This window comes from Trichoderma ghanense, assembly GCF_004382785.1.
Source record: "Trichoderma ghanense strain CCMA-1212 chromosome Unknown scaffold_25, whole genome shotgun sequence".
NCBI classification, from domain to species: domain Eukaryota; kingdom Fungi; phylum Ascomycota; class Sordariomycetes; order Hypocreales; family Hypocreaceae; genus Trichoderma; species Trichoderma ghanense.
In genome coordinates, this window is record NW_027395688.1 from 21,248 (window position 1) to 38,310 (window position 17,063).

At 53.5% G+C, this 17,063-nt stretch overlaps 6 protein-coding genes across 6 annotated transcripts; 5 read left to right on the forward strand and 1 right to left on the reverse strand.

Annotated features, from left to right (window-relative positions):
- Nucleotides 1-843: 843 nt before the first annotated feature.
- On the forward strand, nt 844-1,579 carry CCMA1212_010364 (uncharacterized protein; the record flags this gene model as incomplete). Its single annotated transcript, XM_073707412.1, has 2 exons — nt 844-1,070; nt 1,408-1,579. The coding sequence occupies 2 exons, from the start codon at nt 844-846 to the stop codon at nt 1,577-1,579; spliced, it is 399 nt and encodes a 132-aa protein (XP_073554015.1).
- Nucleotides 1,580-2,334: 755 nt separating this feature from the next.
- Nucleotides 2,335-4,443, reverse strand: CCMA1212_010365 (N-carbamoyl-L-amino acid hydrolase; the record flags this gene model as incomplete). The annotated part of the gene is made up of 5 exons (XM_073707413.1): nt 2,335-2,401; nt 2,474-3,292; nt 3,412-3,729; nt 3,795-3,985; nt 4,265-4,443. Coding segments are annotated over 5 exons (1,572 nt in total), but the record flags the coding sequence as incomplete, so codon positions are not given.
- Nucleotides 4,444-6,599: 2,156 nt separating this feature from the next.
- On the forward strand, nt 6,600-7,871 carry CCMA1212_010366 (uncharacterized protein; the record flags this gene model as incomplete). Its single annotated transcript, XM_073707414.1, has 4 exons — nt 6,600-7,016; nt 7,074-7,283; nt 7,389-7,722; nt 7,783-7,871. The coding sequence occupies 4 exons, from the start codon at nt 6,600-6,602 to the stop codon at nt 7,869-7,871; spliced, it is 1,050 nt and encodes a 349-aa protein (XP_073554017.1).
- Nucleotides 7,872-8,108: 237 nt separating this feature from the next.
- CCMA1212_010367 (uncharacterized protein) lies at nt 8,109-10,087 on the forward strand (the record flags this gene model as incomplete). The annotated part of the gene is made up of 7 exons (XM_073707415.1): nt 8,109-8,458; nt 8,521-8,722; nt 8,783-8,824; nt 8,882-9,029; nt 9,093-9,198; nt 9,265-9,624; nt 9,682-10,087. 7 exons carry the CDS (start codon nt 8,109-8,111, stop codon nt 10,085-10,087), a joined length of 1,614 nt encoding a protein of 537 aa, XP_073554018.1.
- Nucleotides 10,088-10,904: 817 nt separating this feature from the next.
- CCMA1212_010368 (uncharacterized protein) lies at nt 10,905-12,505 on the forward strand (the record flags this gene model as incomplete). The annotated part of the gene is made up of 5 exons (XM_073707416.1): nt 10,905-11,171; nt 11,338-11,560; nt 11,755-11,842; nt 11,935-12,218; nt 12,348-12,505. The coding sequence occupies 5 exons, from the start codon at nt 10,905-10,907 to the stop codon at nt 12,503-12,505; spliced, it is 1,020 nt and encodes a 339-aa protein (XP_073554019.1).
- A 1,488-nt stretch (nt 12,506-13,993) lies between these two features.
- CCMA1212_010369 (Trihydrophobin) lies at nt 13,994-14,877 on the forward strand (the record flags this gene model as incomplete). Its single annotated transcript, XM_073707417.1, has 3 exons — nt 13,994-14,624; nt 14,686-14,771; nt 14,836-14,877. 3 exons carry the CDS (start codon nt 13,994-13,996, stop codon nt 14,875-14,877), a joined length of 759 nt encoding a protein of 252 aa, XP_073554020.1.
- Between the last annotated feature and the right edge of the window lie 2,186 nt (nt 14,878-17,063).

Sequence of the window (17,063 nt, forward strand, 5' to 3'; positions counted from 1 at the left end):
CGGTAAAGTCTTACGCTGATAGGAGCTCTACAATCTTTCTTGATATACCTACTGGCTCTCGCCGCATGGACCACAAGAACTCTACCATCTTCTACAGCCAGCAAGACCATCGTGTACACTTGGAATAGAGATTCGAGCATCTGCAAATAATGTCAAGAGCATTTCAATGTTCTACAAAGTATCGTTCTGCAAATTCTTCCCATAAGTCACCCTCCTCGAGCGAAGAAGGGGGCACGCAAAATCCTGGACCAGACAAAAAGAAACACATCCGCTCCGGGATCGAACCTGATCTTTGTTAGAAAGGGCAAAAAAGGCGGAGAAGTCGCAAGACTTCACGGTGACACCATAGGGGCGGCACAGTAAAGTCTTACGACTTCCCCGCGACCTGAGCTCTGCAATTCCTCCTCTTAACCCCTTGCCCCCAAGCCATCCTGCCCCTTGCCGTACCTCGTGCTATCCTCCTCGGATTGCTCTGCACCGTTTGCCTCGTATCCGTATCTCAATGACTACTACTTTACCCCTTCTATGACGACTACAGAGCTGCCCTTGAAACAGCTTGTGCGGAGCATCTCGCCAACCACGTCCTCCTATTCGTGGAAGCCTCTCTTCCGGCCTCGCAGATGCTCCTGCCCTTCCTCTCTTCACCGTTACTTTTCGCTTTCCTCTATTCTACGCGCTTCTGTTTTCTTCCGTCGATCCCTAGTCCAAGCTCTACCCCCCTTTCTCCTCCGTCCTCTTTCTTCTTCTCCCCTCATTTTCCTTCATCTTCCCACTCTACCTCGTCTTCCGTCTCCCATCTTCTCATACGCATCTTCCTTTACGGGATCAAACATTACCACAACCATGGCTTTACTATCGTTGCCATTTGTGCACGGTAAAGTCTTACACACAGTAGCAGGTCCAGGTGAGCGAAGTGGAAACCAAAGATGGCACGCATTGAAGCTTCTTGTTTCTGACTCGATAGATAGCAGCATCCTCAGCAGCTACATCACCATCCCTACTCAGCAGCATCGCCACCGTCACCCATCGTCCGGCGTTCTCACATGCTTTCCCGTTGCCATATGTGCACGGTAAAGTCTTACGCACCTTGTCTCTTGGGTGGCAGTAAGGAGACCGAGTCAATCCGCCGCCAGCCAAGAGCACTCAGCCTGCTCCTCCACCTGGCAGTCTAGGTAAGTTGAGCCAAGACACAAGAACAAAACGCATCGAAGTCTCCTTTTTCTGACTAGATGGATAGCAGCATCGCCACCTGCTCCCATCGTTTGGTCTCTGTGCCTACTTTTCCGTCGCCATATGTGCACGGTAAAGTCTTACGCACCACTTCTCCTCTTGATGGGAGCAAGGAAAAACCGGAGAAAGCCCGCCAAGAGTCGGGGTGGGCGTGCTGGGGGTCTATTGAGGCCTCAGCCGCCCACCCTTGCGGCCGGCCAATGTCAAGGCGCGGCTCATCAAGGAGATTGACGCCCGGGTTAAGGACAAGGAGAAGCAGGCCGCGGATGAGAAGAAGGCCGAGGAGGCGAAGAAGGTGAGCCGGAGCAGCATGCGCAGCAACGGCGTGGGGCGGAGAAGGGGTATCTGAGCAGATTCCGCGAAAGTGAAGGGTAGGTGAAGAAGATAGAAGAGGAGTTGTCGATGGGGAGAATGCAGACTTGGTCGATGGGTGGAAGTGGAGTAAGCGGTATGGGGCAATGCAAGTTCAAAGTCGTCAATCAATTTACTCTATATCTTTTATTCCAGCTCTCGCCTCTGCAGAGTCCACACATCAAGCTCGTTTTGCGACTGACACATCCAGAAGGCCAATGTGACGTGGCGCCCTGAGTTGTGGAATTTTGAACAAGAGCTCCTCAGCATCTCTTTGCTCGAAAGTAGAGGAGGAAACACAAAGATGTCCATCGACATCTGGGAGTCCGGATTGATCAGTTCACGTCAATCTCCAGCCTTCCTGATGCACGGATTGGAAGCATTTCTGCAGAGAGTGAGGCTGTGGGTACGAGATCATTGTAAGGTTCTTTGACCACTTGCAGAAGGAGATTGATTCGGGCAGAAGTAAGAAGACGAAGTGCTTCTTGGATGACTCTTTTTCGTTTATCTCTCTTCTTATCTTTCGTCTGCCAGTCCACTGTATTAAGCCGCAGCTATGCCTCTGCGTTGATGCAACAGACATCTAGTTGTCCACAGAATCCGTGGGAGGCTGTCATGACTTGCTGGGCTCCTGACGGATATCTCGCACTTCATCCAAGAAGCTTTTATACCATAGCACAAGGTAGCGCGCTTTCACTCCCAGTCACACTGATCCAAATACACCACCAAACGCTGTCCTACCCGTGATAAAGATCACTGCCCAGCCTTGAGCTTGTCGTAGTTCACCACTGATTCGAGAAGAGCCTGGGCTCCAAGAGCACTGTTTATCATTGGGCTGTCAGTATGGCCTTTGTCTATCGTGAGAGATATGTATGCTATGCGGCAAGCTTACCAATCCTCCGGACTACAATACTCTTCAGGGTGATGGCTCACGCCGTCTTTGCAGGGGACAAAGATCATCGTCGTGGGGCATTGGGCGCTGGTATTGACGCTGTCGTGGCCGGCTCCGCTGGTAATGTGCAGCCAGCCGTCGGATCCCACCAGGTCCGTTGCAGCCTTCTCGACCATTTTGATGCAGTCCGGATCGAATTTTGTGGCTGGGGAATCCGTATCGAGGGTCCAGTCGACTTTGACGCCGCGGCCGTCTTGTTTGGCGATGTCTTTGAAGGCTTCGAAGCAGAGGCTCTGCACTTGATCAACTACCGTGTCGTCTGGATGGCGGATGTCGAGGGTAAAGGTCACCCGGGAGGCGATTGTGTTGGTGGAAGAGCTCGGGGGGATCTTGAAGACGCCAGTGGACGCCAGCGCACCGAGGGACTTTGCAATGGAGTTGGAGGCGACAATCATCTTGGATGCTGCCAGCAGGGGGTCGCTGCGAGACTTGAGAGGCGTCGTTCCCGTGTGAGCATCGCGGCCGTCGACGGTGACGGTGAACCAGCGGTATGCCTGGCCGCCCTGGACAACGCCAATCTTCTTGCCGGCGTCTTGGAGGATCGGGCCCTGTTCAATGTGCAGTTCAAAGTGGGCGCCTAGGGGATAGCCGGTGGACGAGCAAGCGACGTCTCCAATGTAGCCCAGCCTCTGCAGCTCTGACTTGACCGTGACTGAGGGGTCGAAGATGTCGGCTAGGGAGTAGGCTTGTTCAAGGGGGATTTTGCCGGCCCAGACACCAGAGGCCATCATCGACTTGGGAAACCTAGCACCTTCTTCGCTGTTCAGGGAGTTAGACTGTGAATGACATGCAAAGAGGGTGTTGAACAAGCCACTCCATTGAATGTGAAAGCGAAAGCAAGGGAGAGGAAATGGGAATCGCGAAAAGCTTGAACATACTTTGTCCAATTGACGACTCCGACGTCGTGATGAGTCTTGTATCCATTCTCTGCAAACGTCCGCAGAACCTCGACGGCAGCCACAACTCCAAGGATACCGTCGTACCGGCCACCTCGCGGCTGAGTATCGAGGTGACTTCCCATGGCAATCATGGGAGTGGGATTGGGTGTTGATCCGCGTCTGCTGGCGAACATGTTTCCGATCTGATCTACAACCAGACTGCAGCCCAGCTTCTGCGCCTCTTCGGCAAACCAGCGCCTCACCTGGGCGTCATCATCGGAGAGCGAAAGCCGCGACATGCCCGTCTCCGTTGGGCCGCTTAGGGTTTCATGCTGTGTCAGCTTCGCTCGAGTCGTACAGTCGGTGATAGTTGCTGGACAAACCTCCCATATCGATGCGCGGCTCCCCATTGGCACGTGTGATGGATTGTCTCCTGGAGTCTGTCGGCGTTGATGCGAAGGCCTGAGGCTGGGGCGGAGATGGGAGAGGCCGAGTAGAACCGCTTTGCGGCAGCGAACGCTGCTTTGCGTGGGACCAAAGGCATCTTGTTCATTGTATGAAGGAAATTCAGGTTCTTGATATCAACAAGTCAGCCAAGTCGAGATATCACGGATGGAAGAGGAGATGGTTGATGCAGCAGTTGATACTTTGACTGTGTAAGAAAGGCGATAAATGAATGTAATATGGAGTCTTGGGCTGGGCTGTGGTTTGCTTGTAATCTGGAGGTGCGCCCTCCGCCTTCCAATGACATGAAAGGAAAGAGTTTTCACGCCTGACAGATAAGCCGGCAGTGCGTTCAGATTGAAGTCCTTCCGGACCTGATGGAACCGAAGAAAGATGTCAAACTGCTTACTTTGATGTGAATGGAAGAGAACTCGAGGCTCTTCGGAATCTTGGCCGTCGAGACTGTTTTTGTGCCTCCCAAGATGGTAACGCTTGAAGATGGAGGAATCAAGTATACTGTACCGCGAGCTGCACGAAGGCTTCGCTGGCTGAGAAGGTACAAGTACTGCAGTCCCCGCCAATACCCAGGTACCCTTGAGCAGCAGCACGGCGGGGTAACGGACACCAGATCTGGGACTGAGACGTACAAGAATCAATAATATGCGACTTTAAGGGAAGGTGATCTGATATCAAACAACGCTGCCTAAACTTGTGATTTGATACCGAAGAGTATTGGGCGATCACCGTATTGGCCGCAGACAAAGTAGGCATCAAACCGNTAGCCCGTCTCGATTTAACAGCATCAGTGCGTTAAAAAAAAACAAAGTCATAATTTCTTGATCTTTATTAATATAACAACAGCGTATGGGTGGTCATGTAAGTGTTCAAAGAGGTTGCAGAAAACGAACTTGGGGATGATCGTCTCTGATGGAGGGGTTGCGATAGCAGCCCTTGACAATTCACTCAGCCACTCCGGAGTGCTCGTAAATATCCCCGAAAGAAAGAGACTGGCAAGGATCGGTCGATGCGGGTTGATGCTGTGTTCGGGTGCCGACAAGGAATTTGAGAGACGACGCTGAGGCCTAGAGTGTGGATGGATGTTAGCCCTTCACGTTGATTCGAAGACACATCACTCTCGAAAAAGGCCACGCGGCTCTCGCGTAGAGTCCACCGCTAATGAAAGCTCCTGGCATCTTCACGCCAAGTGACAATCATCACAAGCTAGGAGATAAGCGGGAAGCCATGATATAATAGCTTCCAAGGTCAATCGCTCAAACATGGGCAAAATGGTAGCACTGAGCAAGGTTGAAGCGTACGTGCCATCACAAAGGATAGGTACTCGGCTCATGCAGCCTGGGCACTCGACGCCGGAAATTGCCCTTTTGCACAGAAGAATCGCGTCGACCATCTCCCCGATACGATCCGATGACGGGTAAGCCTCATGTGAAACAATTCTGGAAGTCGGAGGATATGGCGCGGTCGTTGAGGTTAAACGCTCTTGCAGCCCGCTTGGACATAGAGAAGCTCTGGACCTCCACGGAGAAGGACGAGCGACGGTTTATCGGCTTCATTCGCGACGAAGGCTCGCGACAAAAGGCGCCGCAACGAGAGAGAAACTCGTGGGCAAGTTCAGCGAGTCAGGTGGAAACCCTTCAAGGTTTTCCATGCGTATTCCTGCGGCAGTTGTGCAATTCCTGCCATTGATGGATGAAATTGATGACCCGACACTTTGACTTGTCAACCGCTCAGTGCCTTTCTAACCCTAGAGAAGGTGATCAGCTGCATGCGGTTCGAGGTGATAGACAATGCGTCGACTAATCGGCTTATTCTTGAGCTGAATAAGTGTAATAACAGTAGTGGACGTTGACAATAGACCCCGTCACGATGCTGAGTGTATCCCAAAGATGACTGAGAGAGTTAAAGTTTATGGTTGAATACAAAATAGGCTGATGTTGCTGCAGAATGAAGGACAGCGAGAAATGAGAACAGACATGCATACCTTCAGCCCGTTGCTAACATCGACATTGAGTAGACAGAGCCCGATGGCTTCATTGAGTCGAAACGACAGCACAACCCGGTATTGTATAGCCGGTGAACATCGAGTGACCCAGGCGTCGAGGATCTGACTGGTGACAGGGCAGCCACGTTGACCGGCGTTACAAGTACGCGAGGCCAAATTTGCGGTTTGGGGGTCTGTGGCTCTTGATGGCATCATGCCGGCAGCCGAGCGACGGGAACGGAGTCGGAATTCATGAGATTGAATGGACAATTCGGAGAGCGGAGCGGAGGTATAGTGCTATCGTGGGCCCGTAAACAGGGCAGAAACCGGTGCACAGGCGTTGGAGCGATCAGTTGAGAAAAGAACGGGCGAATTGACCGGGATTCTATTATTGCATCATTGAGGAGAGTTGCGAGGTGGCGTTCAAATCGTCGCCTGTCGCATCTTGAGTCTGGAGAATGAGAGACGAGAGTTGAGAAACTGGGAAGCTGGCGATGGGACGGATAGGGCTGAGATTGGCTGAGATAAGTGCTGTGGCGCTGAGGTGTGGCTGTGGCGCCTCGCCAGGCAGTCCAGGCCCTGTACCTGCATTTGTGCTGGGCAGGCGCTGTAGATCATGTACCTACCGGAGACTTTCTGCGGCATCATGGCGCATGATCTTATCGGTGATGATTGCGATGACACTCGACTGGAGGGAAGGAGCAAAAAAAGCGAGGGCTCGATAGGTACTTACGCACACACGAAAATGATATCATCTCGTCAATCATTGCCCAATACAAAGAATTGTCCATCCTTGAAGCAGCTCTGCCCTCTCTGCGCTTCGCGCCCACAACGAATTCGACATCTGTCTCCTCTCATTCGGCTGTCGACAGGCATCAAAGGCCGCTGCGATGGTGCAATCAGCGCCTTCAATGAGCACCGGCCCCTTGGCCGCAGACTTTGCATGGCCGCAGCCGAATCCAGAGGGTTGGTGGGCGCATTGATGACCGTGGCAACGGATGCTGGCAAAGGCGTCAATCCGTCCCGGTCAGGTCAGCTTTTGGCTCCAACGCCGACTGAACGGCTCCATGACTCGGAAGCGACCGCCGAGAAAGCGCCTCCAACCGGGGCCAGGCTCGCATGTACATGCAGTTCAGCACCGGAGTACGGATTCAGTAGCGCGGTGAGAGAGCTGGAGAGAGCTTGGACGGTCGGCAGTGGACTGATGGACTGACGACAGATGATGAGGCAGCTCGACGACGTTGTCTCGACGAATCAAATTCGACAATCGACTCAACACTCTGTGATGCCGACAGGCAGCGACAATCTGCACCAAGCGAAACAGAGGGTCTTACTATGCCTCGGCCGCCGTCGCTTCAGAATCCCGGCCGACGACGAGCTTTTCGATTACGTACAAGCCCAAGTGCGCGCCTGTGCTGCAGCTGTCGAGGTGCGTCTTCTGCTGGGTTCTGGATTCTCCGTCCGGGTGTGCTTTTGTCAGCAATGCCCTTGTCCGGGGTGCAGGAGAAGCTTCAGCTACTGCGAATTACTGCAGATCCCCTGCGGCAGTTGCCCGCCTCTAGTATGTACATACCAATCGAACGCCGCGCCGGGTGGCTCTCGAGCTCCCAGGGCCGCCAATGCCATGCCTGCCCTGTCAAGCCTTATCCGGGCCTCGTCGTCCCCAAACCGCATCTTCGCCACGCCTCATTGGAGCCTCGCCGTCGGTCTGTCTCCCCAGTGGGGAAATCTCTCGATCACGCAATCGCCTAGCCCAGCGGCCAACTCCGCGCACGGAACGCCGTCACGCAGCCATCGCCAGATTTTTCCTCGCTTTTGGCTTTTTTGGGAGGTGGGAGGGCAGCATTTTGCATTAGATAAGGGCATGGGTTCTTTTTGTTCTCGAAGGCGCTAATGAATGCAAGAATCTCGACCTACTTCATCTGCAGACTCGCCGCGTCGTGACATCCTCCCCTTGCGCGCTGTCTCTATTCTCCTGCGCTCTCTCAGCAGTCTTCCGTCTCGCTTTGCTATATAGGGCACTGGGACCGAACGAAGCGGTTGCTTTCATAGCAGTCGATTCGATATAGCCCGATAGGGACGCCACACCCGTTGCCAAGGCGCCGGCATTGCATCGCGCTCATTCTGGAAGTCCGTCACGATACACGCAAAATATCCAGTGCAGGAGAAGCAGAAAAGCCTCTCATTTTCTGACCACAGTCTTTATCATCACCACCACACGAATAAGAAACGCCTGCACATTGAGTGATTCATCATGGGTTATCGCCAGGATTACCTCGGCGAGGAGCAGATGCCCGGCTATGGCAAGAAAGAACACAACGAGGTCGGGGCCGTGCCAAACGAAGAACTCGAAGGCTCGACACACATTCTCCAGGACCGTCTCCGCCGCTCTCTGTCCGCACGCCAGGTTCAGATGATCGCCATTGGAGGGACCATTGGCACCGGTCTCTTCCTTGGCACGGGCAAGTCGCTGGCTACCGGCGGCCCGGCATCGATTCTCATCTGTTACGCCATCGTTGGCTTCATCGTCTTCATCACGATGCTCAGTCTCGGAGAGATGGCTGCCTTTCTGCCAGTTGCAGGGAGTTTCTGCACGTTTGCCGGGTATGCACTGCCTCTGTAGTCTTTTGACATGGGAATGTGCTGACATTGTAACCGGGTGTTAGTCGCTTCGTGGATGACGCCTTTGGCTTTGCGCTGACGTGGAATTACTGGTTCAATGACGCCGTGTCGACTGCAGCCGACCTGGTGGCCCTGCAGCTGATACTGCAATACTGGACCGACCACTTCCCTGGATGGGCGCTCAGTTTGATCTTTTGGTTCGTCTTGATTGTCGTCAACATTGCCACTGTGCGGGCATACGGCGAGGTAAGCAGCCCCCTGTTTCGTGTGTGCAGGATCAGTTTGACTGACAGGATCGCCAAACAGCTTGAGTACTGGCTCAGCCTCCTCAAAGTCATCACTATTGTTGTGAGTACCCCAACCGGATACTGCAAACCTGCAGCCAGCAAGCTGACACCCTCCTAGGTTTTCATTGTCATGGGCATTGTCGTCAACTGCGGCGGCAACTCGGAGGGCCGCTACATTGGGGCCGAATACTGGCATATTCCCGGAGCTCCGTTCGTCGGCGGCATCGGCGGATTTGCGTCCGTGTTTGTCACTGCTTCTTTTGCGTGTAAGTGGCTGGGCTGCGTAGCCTTGACGTCGTGTGGTGCGTCTGGCTGACAAGAGTCCATAGACGGTGGTACCGAGTCGATTGCCATCACGGCCGGCGAGACCAAGAACCCTACTGTCACCATGCCCAAGGTTGTGAAGAATGTCTTTTGGCGAATTCTCCTTTTTTAGTATGTCCCTCTCAAGCCATATTCTTGGCCATACGCGATGTTTCCGTGTCCGCTGACAAGCCCAAGTGTCCTCGCCGTTCTTCTCATCGGGCTCAACGTCCCCTACGACTATCCCAACCTCAACTCTAAGGAAACACGCACTTCGCCGTTCACCATCGTCTTCCAGATGACCGGTGCCAAGGCCGCGGGCAGCGTTATCAATGCCGTCATCCTGACTAGCGTCCTGTCTGCCGGCAACCACGCGCTGTTCGCCGGAACAAGGCTGCTGTACACCTTGGCCATGGAGGGCCACGCGCCCCGATTCCTGGGCACCCTCAACCGTAACCAGGTGCCTTGGGTGGCTGTCTTGGCCACCGGTTTTGTTGCTGGACTCTGTTTCGGCTCCAGCTTCATCGGCGCGGGTCAGCTCTGGTCGTGGCTGCAAAAGTACGTGATGCCCCTGAGATTCATCTGGTGCTGTATCGCTAATCGGATCTTGTGTAGCATTGTCGGGGTTAGTAACCAGCTGAGCTGGATCGCCATTGGCGTCACTTCGCTCCGCTTCCGCGCCGCCGTCGCCCGCCAAGGCAAGACGCATCTGCTGCCTTTTAAGAACTGGACGTACCCGTACGGCCCCTGGTTTGCCATCATCCTCAATTCGTTCCTGGTCCTGGTGCAGGGCTGGAGCTGCTTCAGTCCATCGTTTGACGGCGTCAGCTTCGTCAGCTTCTACATCGAACTGCCCATCATGCTGGTCATGTACCTGGGCTGGAAAATATTCAAGCGGACCAAGATTGTGAGACTGGATGAGATGGATCTTGAGACAGATGTGCACACGGCTGAAGAGCAGGTGGAGGAAGAAAAGGGGTGGAAAGGAAAGGCAAAGTCGGTTATCGGATGGTTGTTCTGAAGCACTGGCGTCGCTGTTATGTTCCAGGCGTTTGATTGTTTTTTTGTTCTGCGTTTCTCTTTCACGACGCGATGACGATGATTCCCTCTAGTTGGCAGCCAGCGGGATTTGTACAAAGCCATTGACTGCGCATTATAGGTAGTCGGATATGCTTACATGGTATACATACCTACGCGACGAGGGCATGCCGAGTCTTTTCATGTGACGATTGTGCCGATTATGGGAACCCTGGTGCTTATGAGGTAACTTTGGCAACGATCGAGTTGTTTTGTCAGAGGTGACAAAGGGCTGCTAAACCGGCAGCGCAGCCAATTGTTGGCACGCCTGGTGCTTACTAGCGCCACATGTCATTATTATTTTCTGCATTGTTAAGCAGCAAGGGCGAGGCTATACCCAAAGCACCTGGACGGACAAAGTCAAATCAGCATAACTAGCAGTGCTGTCGGGCGCACAACCTTCATCCGCAATCCTTGTTTGCATCTGCAGAGTCCGGCGTTTGGACGTATCTTGAGCGTCTCCGGGTGGATACTTCGGAGCCCTCGCGCTTGGTTTGGATCTGACAAGCTGTTGATACGGGATACAGTTCGTCCGGAAGCTGGGGGTAAGGAATTGACAGAGCTAGTGATTCGGTGTATGTGCTGGTCGTTCAGCTCTCGAGAGATGGGTTATATACGACTTGCTCTCCCGCGGACACAAAGTCGCCTATTCTACTACCAGCTTCTCGAACCGACACGGCAGAGAGCCAAGAAGCTTTCCCTCTCTGATCTTCGGGCCTTCAAGATATAGACGTCAATCCGTATCCGATTCCAGTCCGGCGATGGAGTCACTACAGGAAAAGAAGCCACAGCCAGCGGGCGACGATGCGACGGCAACCCGGCTCCAGACGGCGGTAGACTTGCCCCCTTCATCCTCTGATACTGCGGCATCCGGGCGACGGTCTGCAACATCCAAGATGGACCTGGCGGCCTTTGACGGATCGTTTGCGCCGGCGGTGCGGCCACGAGGAGTGAGGCTGACGCCGTGGTATCGCAGCCGCGACTATTTTGTCGGGCAGTGGCTGGACATGTCCGTGTGGAAGTCAGCGGTGGGTTTGCACTGAACTTTCAGCCTCTGTCCTCGATCGTTCCACGACTCTCATTTCTCTTCATTCACAAATCGATTCTTCAGGCGATAACGGCTTTGTTTATTGAGTCGGTTGAAGGTGACTTGGTTGAGGGCGAGAGAGGCTGACAACTATCGATGATACCTAGGTCGTCGAAATGGTCGCAACTTCATGTCTCGTCTTCCTCTCCGGCCAAATCACCGCTACCATAGAAGGCTACGGGACGCCACAGGTCGGCGGCTACATTGGCATCTCCAACATCATACTGTTATCGACGTTCATCTACGCCACGGCACCTGCTTCCGGTGGCCACCTGAATCCTATGATTACCTTTTCGGCCATTCTGACGGGTCTCTGTTCCGTGCCTAGAGGTAAGTATGTCTCGTTTGGGGCCGTTCCCATTTCCTTGCGTCATTATAGTCGAATGATTCAGTTGCCTGACTACTTATCCCGAATGAATATGCCACGTCAGCTGTGCATGCATGTGTTCTTTTTGCTTCTTCTGCCTTCATTCACTCTACTGTTCTTCCCATGATCAACCTTTCTGACCCTCTCTTCATTCTAGGCATCCTCTACATGTCTGGACAGACTCTTGGAGGCGCCCTTGCCGGTGGACTCCTCTTGGGCGTCTGGGGGCGTGAACGAGCAACTAGGTCTGTCTCTCCACTACCATCCCCATCATGCAGTAATGCTGCCGTATCACCTTGCAAAAACACGTAATAACCGTGCATCTTACGGCCATCAGCCTGCAAGGAGGCGGCTGCTGGTATGACCCATCGCAGGCATCCCCAGGCCAAGTCTACCTCAACGAAGTCTTCTCCTCATTCGTCCTCCTCTTCCTCTCGTTCGGCGTCGGCCTCGATCCCCGGCAGGCCGCCCTCTTCGGCCCCCGGATGGGCCCTCTGCTGGTTGGCGCGTCCTTGGGCTTGGTGACGTTTTCTTCGAGTGGAATCATACCCGGCTATGCTGGAGCGCAGATGAACCCGTCGAGGTGCCTGGCCTTTGGTATCGCGAGACGGAACATGTCATGTGAGTTGCCGCTTTCTGAAGGCCCCTCGTCTAGGGTTAGGTTTTTGCATGTGAAGGGTAAATTGCCCTGCGGTTTTCTTTCAGCCACAGTGGGCTAACGAGCGGACGCATTTGTTTGCCATTCTTTAGACCAATGGGTTTGGTGGTTTGGACCCGCGGTGGGAGGCCTCATGATGGCCATCTTTTACAATCTCATTCCACCGCACCACACGGAACTCGCGAAGCAAAAGAGCAAGGAGGCTGTCCCGGACACGATGGCTGGGCATACAGACATACCGACGGTATGAGATGGGGGGGGGGGAACGAAACTTGGGAAGCCAAAGATCGCGGGGGGGGAGACATTGGATCCAATGAACGGGATCCTGGGTTGCATTCAATGTGAGGGCGAGAAAAAGAAAAGAATCTGACCTGGTGCCGAAAGGAGTCAAGCAGCCACACAATCAATCGAGATGCGATGGTCAGCTCACCGATCATTCGATACCCTGTTTGTGGTTTTGGGGGCCGCATCAATTCAACCAGGATCTGGGCGTCTGATGGGGGGTCATTAAACCAGGGGGAGACCTCTCAGGATCCCGGATCGCGGGACATTCGAGCTACTACGGAGATTTAAGAGTCGTACGATGATCGATACACAAAGGTCCAAACAGCGTTACCGGGGCCTCCGGGTACAACATAGAATGCCAAACGTCTCGGAAGCATGCATCATGGCCTCCATCCATCCTGTTGTTCCTAGCAAGCTCGCCTTTCTGTTACCACCTTCTCACCAGCTACGCCTCAGTCAGCAAAGTCCATCATCAAGCAGAGAGAATCACGAGCTGACTTTCTCACCGGAGACTGCCTGTCTGTCCTTCAAAGAGAATTCGTTGCGAGTGGGCGACGCAGTGCAAGCCCTCACTGGCAATCAAGCAGACTCGAGCCTCTCAGAGATGCAGCTGTGGGCTGGTCTGCTCTGCAGTGCCAGTAATGACCCAGTCACTGTCGGAAGCACATGAGACACGAGATACTTGGTGGAGATTACGTCGAAACAGAGGTCGAGAGCCGCGATGGGACGGGGCAATCTACCTTTTTGCGTACCGATCAAACGTCAATCTGGGGATTTAAAGATGGACTTGACCAGGGCCAAGATTGTACAAGATACGGAGGGTAGCAGCCGATCACAAAGCCGTAATACACAGGATAATCCACGATCTCCAGCTAAACCGAGGCTGAACGAAAAGGGGGTCCGGGCGGCTGCAGCTCTGCTCCACGCTTTCGTGCTACTCATGGCCGCCCCCAAAGAAGAGACCAGGGCAAAGCAGGTTCAGCTCCTGATGCCTGGGCCGGATCCTCTAGCCGCCCGCATGGGTCTCGTGTAGCGTGGGCGCCGAGACATTGTGAGCACAAACATCCCGGATAGGAAATGGTACGACCACGCCCTGGCCATGCCCAGACGAAAAGAGAATCACGGTTTTCGTGCCTTAAGTACGACGTGTAAGCCGGCATCCTGTGTGACGCTCTGTTCTCTTGTCTACCTCGTGAGCTAACGTGTTTATTCCCACCGGAGGCGTCAATGTGCATCTTTGTGTTGCCTGACAAGAGAATTCGTTGATCTGTTATTCAGCTATAAGTATGAGTGATGAATCCCATCCCTTCTTTTGGACATCTGGTCTTGTTCACCAGCGAATTCTCCACAGTCACTGCAGAGGCTCGCTTTCCAACTGTTTCTCACTTTCCAATCGCTTCCAATCTTTGCTTTCAACGGCATCCCTTCGTTTACTGACCTTCCAACTTTGACAATGAAGCTCCTCGCAGTCACGGCTCTCCTCGTTGCCGGCTCTCTTGCTGTGCCCGCCGGCTCCTACCCGCCTCCGCCTCCGACGTACGGGGACGTTCCTTCGGGAGAAGTGGGATACCCTCCTGAATACCCTATCGAGTACCCTCCTGACTACGCCCCTCAATACCCGGAATACCCCGCCGGCCCCGGAGGAGACGACGACGGCCCCGACGACGGAGACAAGATCACCAGCTACGCGCCTCCTTCTACTACCGTTCCCCCCTCTTATCCGACCAACGGCGGAGGAGACGAGTATAGCACCTACCCACCTCCTTCTGCTACCTCTACCGCTTCTCATTCCCCCACCGCTTCTCATTCCCCCACCACTTCTCATCCCCCCACCGCTTCTCCCCCCCCTCCAACCGACGGCGACGACGACGGTGACGATGCTCCTGGAGCCCCTGAGCAATCTCCCACCGATGGGGATAGCAATCCTTCTGACGACGGGGATGATGGCGACGACACTGACGGCGGTGGCGATGATGGTGACGGAGAAGACGATGATTCCGACTTGTGCTCTCCTCTGCTTTATGGTGACCCTCAGTGCTGTGATGTCAGCATTCTCGGAGTACTTGACCTGAGCTGCGAGCCCCGTAAGTCTCCCCTTGATCCCTCTGGCAGAGTCCCTGCACTGACTTGTTTGGTCCGTAATAGCTCGCAGTACGCCTGCCAATGTCGATGCTTTCAATGACATCTGCCAGGACGTCGGCAAGAAGGCGCAGTGCTGCGTTCTCCCTCTCGTAAGTTCAACCAGCTGTCAGTATTTCGCCGATGAAAATGGTAGCTGATTCATGGTTGCAATAGGCTGGCCAGGCTCTTCTCTGCACGGACATTCCCGAGCAGTAACTTACTCGCATGGGCTTCTCAATGCTGAAGGTTCTTCCTTTCTTTCACCAACCTACACAAGGCGGCTAACCTGGGCAAATACGGGGGGTGGGGGGGGGGGGGATAGCGGAAGGACATCAAGCTGTAATCACGGTCATTTGTCACCAACTTCTGCAGCACATTTACTCTTCGAGGGTGGAGTCCATGGAGCGTGGCTTTGAGACTCGCTGCGTGGGTTCTGCTTTTATTTGCTTGATTTTATATTCAACCTAATCAATACCTTATATGCGTACCTATAATCTTCTTCGTGAATCTTGCTCCATGAAATGGTGACTCTCCTCTGCGCTCTTCCTCTGGTATCGAGCCGCTCCCTTCAGTACTGCTATGTGTGTACCCATAGCAAACAAGCGCTGCGAGCTGTATGGCTATTTGCAGCACAATCGAAAGCGTCTTTCCATATTAGAAAACTAATGTTGAATACTGCTCCCTGTATTTTGCGTTGATTCCTGAGTCTTGTGCTCGATTGGTGTTGCTGGTAACTGTGAAGATTGAATGGCGTTGCTGTTCGCAATCGGACAAAGCCCATCTCTAGGCCTCCTGTTAAGGGGTGGCAAACCTGTTGCGACCAGTGCCCAACGCCCATTTTTTTCGTCTACCTATTCGTCTACAGCTGCTACCCAGCCTGGCAATTCTCTCTCCCCTTCTATGCCGTCATTTGATCTGTGGTATTGGCCCATTCTCTTGAGACGACAGCTCTCTCTACGTCAAGAGCCAAAAGACTCTCCTATTCTCTCCTATCCAAGGCCCCTGTGCAATACTAACGGCTCCTGCAGCACCATTTTCTCCTTCCTGTACAACAGATTTGACGGCCAATCCGATCCTGCGACTCCGGCCGATCGAAGATCATGCAACGAACCGAACATTCTCCTCATCCGGGCCTCGCCTCGGCGTCGATACAATGTGGTGTGGCCAGGCAAAGGAAGGAGAATTGAAGCAGCTGATACCCAAGGAGATCTGCACTCTGCCAAAGGTGATATCTGAAGTCTGTAGGCTCCAAGAGTTTCACGAACAATGTCTATGACAGAGGATGCCCCCGTGAGCGGTTGGCAGCAGTTGCGCTGGTCCTCCAGGATAAGCATGGGCATTTCGACCAGAATCCTGTTGAGCCAAGACGTTCAGAGGGAACTGGCGCCCCTGCCTGTTTCGTATTCCATAAGCTCCCCGAGGTCAGTGCCTCAAGACTTTCGTGTAAAGAACCCAACTTCAGCGACACCAGCTTTGCGCACGCTATTTTGTGTCACAATACATTGGGAGATATGTACAATGCATTTGGGGTGGGTTCTTTGGAGTATTTTCTTGTAGAGTAATTCATTCAGGGGTAGAAGCGCCTGTCAAGTTCTCGGGCTCTCTATGACTAGGGAGAAGCGGACGGGCAGTGCACCACGAAGAAACTCTGATCAGCCAGTATTGACAATGAGTGATGGAGGCCATAGTCTTTGGATAAAATTGTTGCTCGCAATGGATCCCTCCCAAAGCCAGTATTCCATACTACCCCCATGGGCGCTCTGGGTACAGGTGGACGTTACTATTGGCATAACAATGAACGCATAACGCAGTGATCAGGGACCAGGCTGGTCAAAAGCTCTCTTTATTGGCTTTTTTCGTGCACATAGATTGTAAGAGACGCTCGTGTAGCTACGGCTTCTGTGTTCAGGGGCCTAGTTCAGCCCTGCAAAGGGGGATGAACTCGATCAGTATTTGTTCAATAGCAACCACAACGTAAGGCAATGTCCTTCTTTCTGTTGCAAATTGATAGAAGCAATTTTGTACAAAATGTGGTCTGGGTTGACGCGGATTTGGCTGCGGAAAGGCTGGACTGTCGGGACGGTAGAACTACTGATGGCAGCTGGCAATGGTGTCTTAGGCCGCGATTCTCTAGGTATCCAGAATCTACACAATCTGCAACCTTGAGCGCAATACTGTAGTCCCGCTCGCAAGACTCACGATGGCTTCATCGCTCACGATAGCCTCAACCACCACAATCGCCTCTGGACCACCCATACGCTCACCACCATAAGGGGGCATCAACTGCCCACAACACCAGGCGGACGCCTTCCACACGCTTCAACAAGTGAGGAGCAACGGATCTCTCGCTCCGTCAAGCTTCGCAATGTCTGATGCATCTTGCCGAGCAATCAAGAGAAGGT